General features: G+C 42.6%; 2 protein-coding genes across 6 annotated transcripts in view; both read right to left on the bottom strand.

Annotated features, from left to right (window-relative positions):
- Nucleotides 1-134: 134 nt before the first annotated feature.
- On the bottom strand, nt 135-1,282 carry LOC133550501 (uncharacterized). 4 transcript variants are annotated; one of them, XM_061896474.1, is made up of 5 exons: nt 1,171-1,282; nt 683-800; nt 511-623; nt 365-450; nt 135-304 (listed from the first exon to the last, which is right to left on the bottom strand). In XM_061896474.1, the coding sequence occupies exons 2-5, from the start codon at nt 789-791 to the stop codon at nt 139-141; spliced, it is 474 nt and encodes a 157-aa protein (XP_061752458.1). In that variant the 5' UTR covers nt 792-800; nt 1,171-1,282; the 3' UTR covers nt 135-138. The 4 variants fall into 4 exon arrangements, with proteins under 4 accessions (XP_061752458.1, XP_061752461.1, XP_061752459.1 ...); XM_061896477.1 differs by having other exon boundaries at nt 376-450; XM_061896475.1 differs by having other exon boundaries at nt 683-861; nt 1,171-1,265.
- Nucleotides 1,283-2,973: 1,691 nt separating this feature from the next.
- The window catches only part of atf6b (activating transcription factor 6 beta), a 35,128-nt gene continuing 25,345 nt past the window's right edge, over nt 2,974-12,756 (bottom strand). For both annotated transcript variants that reach the window (XM_061896663.1, XM_061896664.1), the window contains 2 exons: nt 4,208-4,292; nt 2,974-4,135 (listed from right to left, as the gene is read on the bottom strand). In XM_061896663.1, coding sequence (XP_061752647.1) covers nt 3,885-4,135; nt 4,208-4,292 — 336 coding nt within the window. In that variant the 3' untranslated portion in view covers nt 2,974-3,884. The remainder of the gene's footprint in view (nt 4,136-4,207; nt 4,293-12,756) is intronic.

The following is a 12,756-nucleotide window of genomic DNA, read 5'->3' as shown; positions in this document are numbered from 1 at the left end:
GGATTGTTATAAATAATATATCATTTCTAATATATATATATGTAGTCGTGTACAAATGGTATTTTTAGGAGCAAAAGGCGGCCCCTGGAGCGCAGGTCACATGACCTGATTGGAGGAAGTGATTGTCCTAAAAGCAGACTAGAAGACTTTTATTTTGAAAGAATCCCCGAGCGGCCTAGAGATTCTCCCCTCCCCGGATCCTGCGGGCGAGCTGCAAGTCTCGGTCGAACAAGGTGACCCTCTTGGCGTGGATGGCACAGAGGTTGGCGTCGGAGAACAACATGACCAGGAAGGCCTCGGCCGCCTGCGCACAAACGCCCGCTCAGCAAAGTAACCACGCCTCCTCACCTGGGACTTACCTCACCTGGGACTTACCTCCTGCAGGGCCAGCAAGGCCAACACCTGCCACCTGAAGGACCCTCTGCCGAACGTCTGGCACACCTCGTGCACCTGGGCGGGGGCGGGGCTTGTTTACACATCAGCTCACAGGACAAGGGGGCGGAGCCTCACCAGGCGGGAGAAGGGCGCCTTCCTCAGGAGAAGGTCGGTGCTCTTCTGGTACTTCCTGATCTCCATCAGGGCCTTGGTACCCGGACGGAACCTTCGCTTCTTCGGAGACTTTCCTGAAAGACGCCTTTGTTGGACTCGGCAAAGTCAGGATGGCGTCCTGGCGGCGTCTCACCTGGCCTCGGGGGGTGTGGCGTGGAGGCGGGCGTCTGCTGCTGCCGCGGCGGCCGATGTTTCGGGGTGAGGCCTTTCCTGCGGCTGGAGGAGGAGTCGTCATGACGCATGGCCGGAAGCTGGGGGAAGGAAGAAGTCACGTGACCATCTATAGGCTTCTCCAGGGCAATGACGTCATACCTAGTTGAAAAACTTATTGTGGTCAATTGTACTGTACTGTGCAGTCTACTAATACATCCATCAAAGTACATCGTTACTTTCCTTCTCTCAAAAGTCGGATTAGAAATCCGCCATCTTTGCTGGCGTTTGTAAACAAAAAGACATCGACGGCCCGTGACGTCACTGCCCGGCTACGCGCTGTTTACAGTCATTTCTCCTACTTCCGCCCGTCCCCAGTCGACTAAAAGACTGCAGTGAATGTGAGCCGAGCCGCTAAACTAAGTCGCGTTCGTACTAAATGTGAGCAAAGGAGGGGAAAAAGCAGTTTACCAGGTAAAGAGAGCCGCGCGGCCGAGGCGAGGAAACGGCGGCAGCAGATTCAAACTAACCTCTGCGCGCTCAGCCAATCAGCGTCACCCACATCAGCCAATCAGGGGCAGCTGGTGGGCGGGACCAACAAGTCCGGGGCGCTTGAAAAGGTCACCGGGATCGTTCGAAGGGGCGGGAAAGCACACGAAAACAAGTCTTGTAGATTAAAAAGTTCAAATTAAAAGCCAATAAAGACGCAAATGAGTGTGAATATTGCTGAGTCCATGTTGCCATGGTTACCCTCACAAATAGCACAAAAAGCATGTTGACCTTGCAATAATGTTACCAAAACTGTCCAACTACTAAGGTTTATTTGGATCTTATTTTGAAAAATGACTGAAAAGCAGAAGGTCCTTTCACGAATATTTCATTTTGGATGGTCACGTGACATCAGTGGTTTTTGCTGACTAATGTTTTTTTGTCGATATAAAATAAACGTCAACATGTTTTCTTTTAAGATCCATGAATTACTTTTTTTCAGATGAAACACATTTTGTTATTCAATTTTAGTTGGGTGTATTTCAAAATAAAGTGCAAATAAACTCGCAACCAGTGGCATCGCCAGACAGATTTCACTGGGGCACGTGCCCCAGTATTCATCTGCAGTGCCCCAGTAAAAATTGCACCAATAAAAAAAAAGGCTTCAGAGTTTTAAGTCTACATAACATAGACAACAGCGCACATACTACTTAGTATGGTAATTGATTGCTACTGTATTCACTCCACTAACAATGATCACATGGCTAATTAATATGGTAATTTATTCATGTGTGGATCAGACATCACTTGAGAGAGAGAGAGAGAGGATGAGAATCACTGCTGAAGTAGGTAACGTTAGCCAACAATAATTTGTTAATGACATTATTTAGATTTTGATTTGAGTCCAAGTGTAACTCCTAGATGGATATCAGAAAGTTATTGTCCCGCAGCAGAGAAGAAGCAGCAGGAATGAGAGATGTAAGTGAAGTCCTCGCTAGCTAGGCAACATCATTGTCTTAAGTTGATGCTAAGTGAGCTAACATTATTCCTTGTATCAAGACAAACATATTCATTTGCTGTACGAGCTGTCGGGGGAATTTCCAATGAAGATGAAACATAATGTTGGTTATTGTCTGCTGCTTCTGCATCAAAGATGATTTGGAGTCAGCATGTGTGAGTCGAGTGCTTCTCAAATGCTTTATCTTCAGCAAGAAAAACATGTTTCCATATCATCAAGTCGTGAGCCAAATGTTGAAATCATTCAAGTTGATTTGACAGAAAAATAGCAGAGTAGACTTGTCTTGTTCATCGCTGTGACTTGGACTCAATCTTGTTTTGTCAGCAGAAAAATGGCTACAGCTAAAGCATCTGCTTTTGTTTCCAGAAAAAATAGTCACATTTCTGTATTTGTTTTCAGAAAGATGGCTGAAAATATGGGGTTTTGTTGCCCCATTTAGATTTCTTTAAAACTATATTTCCATGTCTGTGCTGAGTCCTCCTCCAACTTGTTAGTCGCTTTGCCTTTTGCTAAAATACTCACTAATAGTCACTAGAAAAATGGCTACAAATATCTGCTTTTGTTGCCACAATTTGATTTTTTTCTCCCTAAACTTTTTTTTCTTCCATGCACACATGTGACTGAAAATGACACCCAATCCACTTTTATGTCACGACCCAGCAGTTGGGAAGCACTGGTCAACTGTATAACAGTTACTGTAATATTTCCATGTCTGTCCAGAGTGATTGACCAAAATGTATGAATGGATGCACTGACCGAGTCAAACGTTGAGTTTGTTATTATTTATTTCAAACACACGTACAACATTTTACATCGAGATGAATTCGAACAACACCACATTAGTGAGGGAATAAAAAATAATAGTTTAAAAAACCCCCGAAGGAATGTGTCCGCAAAGGAGCAGGAAGAAGCTAAATTTTAGGACTGTTGACTGTCTTCCTAATCCCACATGAATGTACATCATTGATTAGCAATACTTTATCATTAAAGTGGAGTTCCTAGGTGTGGAATTAGTGCTTCTGTGTAACGTGTGCGTGCAAAATCCCACAAGCAGCACTCCCGTGAACGCATCAGCAGTACCTGCAAGGAGGGGGCTCCAATTAGCAGTGCTACAAAAAGGTGTGCATTATATATATATATATATATATATATATTATATATTTATATGTATATAGATTTATATATACATACATATATAAATATGTACATGTATACATAAATTTTACATACACATATATATATATATATATATTCTGTGTATATGTACATATACACAGTATATATAGACAGTACATGTATAGTATGCATATACACACACACACATATATACATATACATATACATATATATATATATATATATATATATATATATATATATATATATATATATATATATATATATATATATTTATAATTTGCAGTTGATGTTATATTGATTGACATATTTTGGTGTGTTTGTGTCTGCGGGTGGAGGCGAGGCAGGTCAGTGGCAGAAATGATGGGCATTAAATGTTGTTTGCATCTTTTGGTAACCGAGCAACAGCATTGTTGACATCCTGGCAGAGGTCATGTGACCAGTGTGTGTGGGGGGGGGGGGTTGTACAAAATATTTACACCTTGTTTTTACAAGCATTAAATTAAGAGTAGAAAAGACAGGTTGCCATGGCGACGCCTCTTCAGACACCCTCTGATTGGCTGATGAGATACTTGTCCTGGCGTCCGCGGGCTGAGGGCGGCGGCTGCTGACGCCCACGCAGGATGGTGTGGTTGCCGTGGTGATGGTGGGCGTGCGGCGGGTCCTGCGGGGGGGGGTCACGCAGCGACGGCGGCACGGCCGAGGACTTGATGTGGACCGTGCGGGTGTCCATGACCTCGCAGTCCACCTGCATCATCATCTCGTAGCCGCGGGAGGCGTTGTAGACGCTCTCTGCCGGGCCACACACACAACCTGCGTCACACACACACCTGTCGGCGCCACGCTCGGGCTCGCAGTACTCACCGTTCACCGACATGGCGGGCATGACCAGCGACATCTTGGGTCGACGCGTCTTGTTGTGGCTGATGGCGGGAAGCAGCAGGTGGTCCTGAGGGGACAGACACGCTCAGACACCTGCTCACAAAAGACACCCGCCCCAAGATATTTGCCCCCAAGGCACTTTCACCTATGACACCCGCCCTAAAAGACATCTACCACTAAGACACCCGCCCTAAAAGACATCTACCACCAGGACACCCGCCCTAAAAGACATCTACAACCAGGACACCCGCCCTAAAAGACATCTACCACCAGGACACCCGCCCTAAAAGACATCTACCATTAAGACATCCGCCCTAAAAGACATCTACCATTAAGACACCCGCCCTAAAAGACATCTACCACTAAGACACCCGCCCTAAAAGACATCTACAACTAGGACACCCGCCCTAAAAGACATCTAACACCAGGACACCCGCCCTAAAAGACATCTACCATTAAGACACCCGCCCTAAAAGACATCTACCACCAGGACACCCGCCCTAAAAGACATCTACAACCAGGACACCCGCCCTAAAAGACATCTACCACCAGGACACCCGCCCTAAAAGACATCTACCATTAAGACATCCGCCCTAAAAGACATCTACCATTAAGACACCCGCCCTAAAAGACATCTACCACTAAGACACCCGCCCTAAAAGACATCTACCACTAAGACACCCGCCCTAAAAGACATCTACAACTAGGACACCCGCCCTAAAAGACATCTACAACCAGGACACCCGCCCTAAAAGACATCTACCACCAGGACACCCGCCCTAAAAGACATCTACCATTAAGACATCCGCCCTAAAAGACATCTACCATTAAGACACCCGCCCTAAAAGACATCTACAACTAGGACACCCGCCCTAAAAGACATCTACCACCAGGACACCCGCCCTAAAAGACATCCACCATTAAGACACCCGCCCTAAAAGACATCTACCACCAGGACACCCGCCCTAAAAGACATCTACCACTAAGACACCCGCCCTAAAAGACATCTACCACTAAGACACCCGCCCTAAAAGACATCTACCACTAAGACACCCGCCCTAAAAGACATCTACCACTAAGACACCCGCCCTAAAAGACATCTACCACTAAGACACCCGCCCTAAAAGACATCTATCACTAAGACACCCGCCCTAAAAGACATCTACCACTAAGACACCCGCCCTAAAAGACATCTACCACTAAGACACCCGCCCTAAAAGACATCTACCACTAAGACACCCGCCCTAAAAGACATCTATCACTAAGACACCCGCCCTAAAAGACATCTACCACTAAGACACCCGCCCTAAAAGACATCTACAACTAGGACACCCGCCCTAAAAGACATCTACCACCAGGACACCCGCCCTAAAAGACATCTACCATTAAGACACCCGCCCTAAAAGACATCTACCATTAAGACACCCGCCCTAAAAGACATCTACCACTAGGAAACCCACTCTAAAAGACATCTACCACCAGGGCACCCGCCCTAAAAGACATCTACCATTAGGACAACCGCCCTAAAAGACATCCACCATTAAGACACCCGCCCTAAAAGACATCTACCATTAAGACACCCGCCCTAAAAGACATCTACCACTAGGAAACCCACTCTAAAAGACATCTACCACCAGGGCACCCGCCCTAAAAGACATCTACCATTAGGACACCCGCCCTAAAAGACATCCACCATTAAGACACCCGCCCTAAAAGACATCCACCATTAAGACACCCGCCCTAAAAGACATCTACCACTAAGACACCCGCCCTAAAAGACATCTACCACTAAGACACCCGCCCTAAAAGACATCTACCACTAAGACACCCGCCCTAAAAGACATCTACCACTAAGACACCCGCCCTAAAAGACATCTACCACTAAGACACCCGCCCTAAAAGACATCTACCACTAAGACACCCGCCCTAAAAGACATCTATCACTAAGACACCCGCCCTAAAAGACATCTACCACTAAGACACCCGCCCTAAAAGACATCTACCACTAAGACACCCGCCCTAAAAGACATCTACCACTAAGACACCCGCCCTAAAAGACATCTATCACTAAGACACCCGCCCTAAAAGACATCTACCACTAAGACACCCGCCCTAAAAGACATCTACAACTAGGACACCCGCCCTAAAAGACATCTACCACCAGGACACCCGCCCTAAAAGACATCTACCATTAAGACACCCGCCCTAAAAGACATCTACCATTAAGACACCCGCCCTAAAAGACATCTACCACTAGGAAACCCACTCTAAAAGACATCTACCACCAGGGCACCCGCCCTAAAAGACATCTACCATTAGGACAACCGCCCTAAAAGACATCCACCATTAAGACACCCGCCCTAAAAGACATCTACCATTAAGACACCCGCCCTAAAAGACATCTACCACTAGGAAACCCACTCTAAAAGACATCTACCACCAGGGCACCCGCCCTAAAAGACATCTACCATTAGGACACCCGCCCTAAAAGACATCCACCATTAAGACACCCGCCCTAAAAGACATCCACCATTAAGACACCCGCCCTAAAAGACATCTACCACCAGGACACCCGCCCTAAAAGACATCTACCACTAAGACACCCGCCCTAAAAGACATCTACCACTAAGACACCCGCCCTAAAAGACATCTACCACTAAGACACCCGCCCTAAAAGACATCTACCACTAAGACACCCGCCCTAAAAGACATCTACCACTAAGACACCCGCCCTAAAAGACATCTACCACTAAGACACCCGCCCTAAAAGACATCTACCACTAAGACACCCGCCCTAAAAGACATCTACCACTAAGACACCCGCCCTAAAAGACATCTACCACCAAGACACCCGCCCTAAAAGACATCTACCGCCAGGACACCCGCCCTAAAAGACATCTACTACTAAGACACCCGACCTAAAAGACAACTACCACCAGGACACCCGCCCTAAAAGACATCTACCACTAAGACACCCGCCCTAAAAGACATCTACTACCAAGACACCCGACCTAAAAGACAACTACCACCAGGACACCCACCCTAAAAGACATCTACCACCAAGACACCCGCCCTAAAAGACATCTACTACCAAGACACCCGACCTAAAAGACAACTACCACTAAGACATTCACCCCAAAAGACATCTAGTAGTACTTGTCCATGGCAGTAGGGAAGTAGTAGTGAAGTAGTACATGTCCATAGTAGTAGTAGTGAAGTAGTACATGTCCATAGTAGTAGTGAAGTAGTACATGTCCATAGTAGTAGTGAAGTAGTACATGTCCATAGTAGTAGTGAAGTAGTACATGTCCATAGTAGTAGTGAAGTAGTAGATGTCCATAGTAGTAGTGAAGTAGTACATGTCCATAGTAGTAGTGAAGTAGTACATGTCCATAGTAGTAGTGAAGTAGTACATGTCCATAGTAGTAGTGAAGTAGTACATGTCCATAGTAGTAGTGAAGTAGTACATGTCCATAGTAGTAGTGAAGTAGTACATGTCCATAGTAGTAGTGAAGTAGTACATGTCCATAGTAGTGGTGAAGTAGTACATGTCCATAGTAGTGGTGAAGTAGTACATGTCCATAGTAGTGGTGAAGTAGTACATGTCCATAGTAGTGGTGAAGTAGTACATGTCCATAGTAGTGGTGAAGTAGTACATGTCCATAGTAGTAGTGAAGTAGTACATGTCCATAGTAGTAGTGAAGTAGTACATGTCCATAGTAGTAGTGAAGTAGTACATGTCCATAGTAGTAGTGAAGTAGTACATGTCCATAGTAGTAGTGAAGTAGTACATGTCCATAGTAGTAGTGAAGTAGTACATGTCCATAGTAGTAGTGAAGTAGTACATGTCCATAGTAGTAGTGAAGTAGTAGATGTCCATAGTAGTAGTGAAGTAGTACATGTCCATAGTAGTAGTGAAGTAGTACATGTCCATAGTAGTAGTGAAGTAGTACATGTCCATAGTAGTAGTGAAGTAGTACATGTCCATAGTAGTAGTGAAGTAGTACATGTCCATAGTAGTAGTGAAGTAGTACATGTCCATAGTAGTAGTGAAGTAGTACATGTCCATAGTAGTGGTGAAGTAGTACATGTCCATAGTAGTGGTGAAGTAGTACATGTCCATAGTAGTGGTGAAGTAGTACATGTCCATAGTAGTGGTGAAGTAGTACATGTCCATAGTAGTGGTGAAGTAGTACATGTCCATAGTAGTAGTGAAGTAGTACATGTCCATAGTAGTAGTGAAGTAGTACATGTCCATAGTAGTAGTGAAGTAGTACATGTCCATAGTAGTAGTGAAGTAGTACATGTCCATAGTAGTAGTGAAGTAGTACATGTCCATAGTAGTAGTGAAGTAGTACATGTCCATAGTAGTAGTGAAGTAGTACATGTCCATAGTAGTAGTGAAGTAGTACATGTCCATAGTAGTAGTGAAGTAGTACATGTCCATAGTAGTAGTAGTGAAGTAGTACATGTCCATAGTAGTAGTGAAGTAGTACATGTCCATAGTAGTAGTGAAGTAGTACATGTCCATAGTAGTAGTGAAGTAGTACATGTCCATAGTAGTAGTGAAGTAGTACATGTCCATAGTAGTAGTGAAGTAGTACATGTCCATAGTAGTAGTAGTGAAGTAGTACATGTCCATAGTAGTGGTGAAGTAGTACATGTCCATAGTAGTAGTGAAGTAGTACATGTCCATAGTAGTGGTGAAGTAGTACATGTCCATAGTAGTGGTGAAGTAGTACATGTCCATAGTAGTGGTGAAGTAGTACATGTCCATAGTAGTGGTGAAGTAGTACATGTCCATAGTAGTAGTGAAGTAGTACATGTCCATAGTAGTAGTGAAGTAGTACATGTCCATAGTAGTAGTGAAGTAGTACATGTCTATAGTAGTAGTGAAGTAGTACATGTCCATAGTAGTAGTGAAGTAGTACATGTCCATAGTAGTAGTGAAGTAGTACATGTCCATAGTAGTAGTGAAGTAGTACATGTCCATAGTAGTAGTGAAGTAGTAGATGTCCATAGTAGTAGTGAAGTAGTACATGTCCATAGTAGTAGTGAAGTAGTACATGTCCATAGTAGTAGTGAAGTAGTACATGTCCATAGTAGTAGTGAAGTAGTACATGTCCATAGTAGTAGTAGTGAAGTAGTACATGTCCATAGTAGTAGTGAAGTAGTACATGTCCATAGTAGTAGTGAAGTAGTACATGTCCATAGTAGTAGTGAAGTAGTACATGTCCATAGTAGTGGTGAAGTAGTACATGTCCATAGTAGTGGTGAAGTAGTACATGTCCATAGTAGTGGTGAAGTAGTACATGTCCATAGTAGTGGTGAAGTAGTACATGTCCATAGTAGTAGTGAAGTAGTACATGTCCATAGTAGTAGTGAAGTAGTACATGTCCATAGTAGTAGTGAAGTAGTACATGTCCATAGTAGTAGTGAAGTAGTACATGTCCATAGTAGTGGTGAAGTAGTACATGTCCATAGTAGTAGTGAAGTAGTACATGTCCATAGTAGTAGTGAAGTAGTACATGTCCATAGTAGTAGTGAAGTAGTACATGTCCATAGTAGTAGTGAAGTAGTACATGTCCATAGTAGTAGTGAAGTAGTACATGTCCATAGTAGTAGTGAAGTAGTACATGTCCATAGTAGTAGTGAAGTAGTACATGTCCATAGTAGTAGTGAAGTAGTACATGTCCATAGTAGTAGTGAAGTAGTACATGTCCATAGTAGTAGTAGTGAAGTAGTACATGTCCATAGTAGTAGTGAAGTAGTACATGTCCATAGTAGTAGTGAAGTAGTACATGTCCATAGTAGTAGTGAAGTAGTACATGTCCATAGTAGTAGTGAAGTAGTACATGTCCATAGTAGTAGTGAAGTAGTACATGTCCATAGTAGTAGTGAAGTAGTACATGTCCATAGTAGTAGTGAAGTAGTACATGTCCATAGTAGTGGTGAAGTAGTACATGTCCATAGTAGTAGTGAAGTAGTACATGTCCATAGTAGTAGTGAAGTAGTACATGTCCATAGTAGTAGTGAAGTAGTACATGTCCATAGTAGTAGTGAAGTAGTACATGTCCATAGTAGTAGTGAAGTAGTACATGTCCATAGTAGTAGTGAAGTAGTACATGTCCATAGTAGTAGTGAAGTAGTACATGTCCATAGTAGTAGTGAAGTAGTACATGTCCATAGTAGTAGTAGTGAAGTAGTACATGTCCATAGTAGTAGTGAAGTAGTACATGTCCATAGTAGTAGTGAAGTAGTACATGTCCATAGTAGTAGTGAAGTAGTACATGTCCATAGTAGTAGTGAAGTAGTACATGTCCATAGTAGTAGTGAAGTAGTACATGTCCATAGTAGTAGTGAAGTAGTACATGTCCATAGTAGTAGTAGTGAAGTAGTACATGTCCATAGTAGTAGTGAAGTAGTACATGTCCATAGTAGTAGTGAAGTAGTACATGTCCATAGTAGTAGTGAAGTAGTACATGTCCATAGTAGTAGTAGTGAAGTAGTACATGTCCATAGTAGTAGTGAAGTAGTACATGTCCATAGTAGTAGTGAAGTAGTACATGTCCATAGTAGTAGTAGTGAAGTAGTACATGTCCATAGTAGTAGTGAAGTAGTACATGTCCACAGTAGTAGTGAAGTAGTACATGTCCATAGTAGTAGTGAAGTAGTACATGTCCATAGTAGTAGTAGTGAAGTAGTACATGTCCATAGTAGTAGTGAAGTAGTACATGTCCATAGTAGTAGTGAAGTAGTATATGTCCATAGTAGTAGTAGTGAAGTAGTACATGTCCATAGTAGTAGTGAAGTAGTACATGTCCATAGTAGTAGTAGTACATGTCCATAGTAGTAGTGAAGTAGTAGATGTCCATAGTAGTAGTGAAGTAGTACATGTCCATAGTAGTAGTAGTGAAGTAGTACATGTCCATAGTAGTAGTGAAGTAGTACATGTCCATAGTAGTAGTGAAGTAGTACATGTCCATAGTAGTAGTGAAGTAGTACATGTCCATAGTAGTAGTGAAGTAGTACATGTCCATAGTAGTAGTGAAGTAGTACATGTCCATAGTAGTAGTGAAGTAGTACATGTCCATAGTAGTAGTGAAGTAGTAGATGTCCATAGTAGTAGTGAAGTAGTACATGTCCATAGTAGTAGTAGTGAAGTAGTACATGTCCATAGTAGTAGTGAAGTAGTACATGTCCATAGTAGTAGTGAAGTAGTACATGTCCATAGTAGTAGTGAAGTAGTACATGTCCATAGTAGTAGTGAAGTAGTACATGTCCATAGTAGTAGTAGTGAAGTAGTACATGTCCATAGTAGTAGTGAAGTAGTACATGTCCATAGTAGTAGTGAAGTAGTACATGTCCATAGTAGTAGTGAAGTAGTACATGTCCATAGTAGTAGTGAAGTAGTACATGTCCATAGTAGTAGTGAAGTAGTACATGTCCATAGTAGTAGTAGTGAAGTAGTACATGTCCATAGTAGTAGTGAAGTAGTACATGTCCATAGTAGTAGTGAAGTAGTACATGTCCATAGTAGTAGTAGTACATGTCCATAGTAGTAGTGAAGTAGTACATGTCCATAGTAGTAGTAGTACATGTCCATAGTAGTAGTGAAGTAGTACATGTCCATAGTAGTAGTGAAGTAGTAGATGTCCATAGTAGTAGTGAAGTAGTACATGTCCATAGTAGTAGTGAAGTAGTACATGTCCATAGTAGTAGTGAAGTAGTACATGTCCATAGTAGTAGTGAAGTAGTACATGTCCATAGTAGTAGTGAAGTAGTACATGTCCATAGTAGTAGTGAAGTAGTACATGTCCATAGTAGTAGTGAAGTAGTAGATGTCCATAGTAGTAGTGAAGTAGTACATGTCCATAGTAGTAGTAGTGAAGTAGTACATGTCCATAGTAGTAGTGAAGTAGTACATGTCCATAGTAGTAGTGAAGTAGTACATGTCCATAGTAGTAGTGAAGTAGTACATGTCCATAGTAGTAGTGAAGTAGTACATGTCCATAGTAGTAGTAGTGAAGTAGTACATGTCCATAGTAGTAGTAGTGAAGTAGTACATGTCCATAGTAGTAGTGAAGTAGTACATGTCCATAGTAGTAGTGAAGTAGTACATGTCCATAGTAGTAGTGAAGTAGTACATGTCCATAGTAGTAGTGAAGTAGTACATGTCCATAGTAGTAGTGAAGTAGTACATGTCCATAGTAGTAGTGAAGTAGTACATGTCCATAGTAGTAGTAGTACATGTCCATAGTAGTAGTGAAGTAGTACATGTCCATAGTAGTAGTAGTACATGTCCATAGTAGTAGTGAAGTAGTACATGTCCATAGTAGTAGTAGTACATGTCCATAGTAGTAGTGAAGTAGTACATGTCCATAGTAGTAGTGAAGTAGTAGATGTCCATAGTAGTAGTGAAGTAGTACATGTCCATAGTAGTAGTGAAGTAGTACATGTCCATAGTAGTAGTGAAGTAGTACATGTCCATAGTAGTAGTGAAGTAGTACATGTCCATAGTAGTAGTGAAG

Source organism: Nerophis ophidion, linkage group LG04, assembly GCF_033978795.1.
Source record: "Nerophis ophidion isolate RoL-2023_Sa linkage group LG04, RoL_Noph_v1.0, whole genome shotgun sequence".
Classification (NCBI taxonomy): domain Eukaryota; kingdom Metazoa; phylum Chordata; class Actinopteri; order Syngnathiformes; family Syngnathidae; genus Nerophis; species Nerophis ophidion.
Note: the sequence above shows the minus strand (reverse complement) of the source record. Positions and strands in the feature narration are given on the sequence as shown.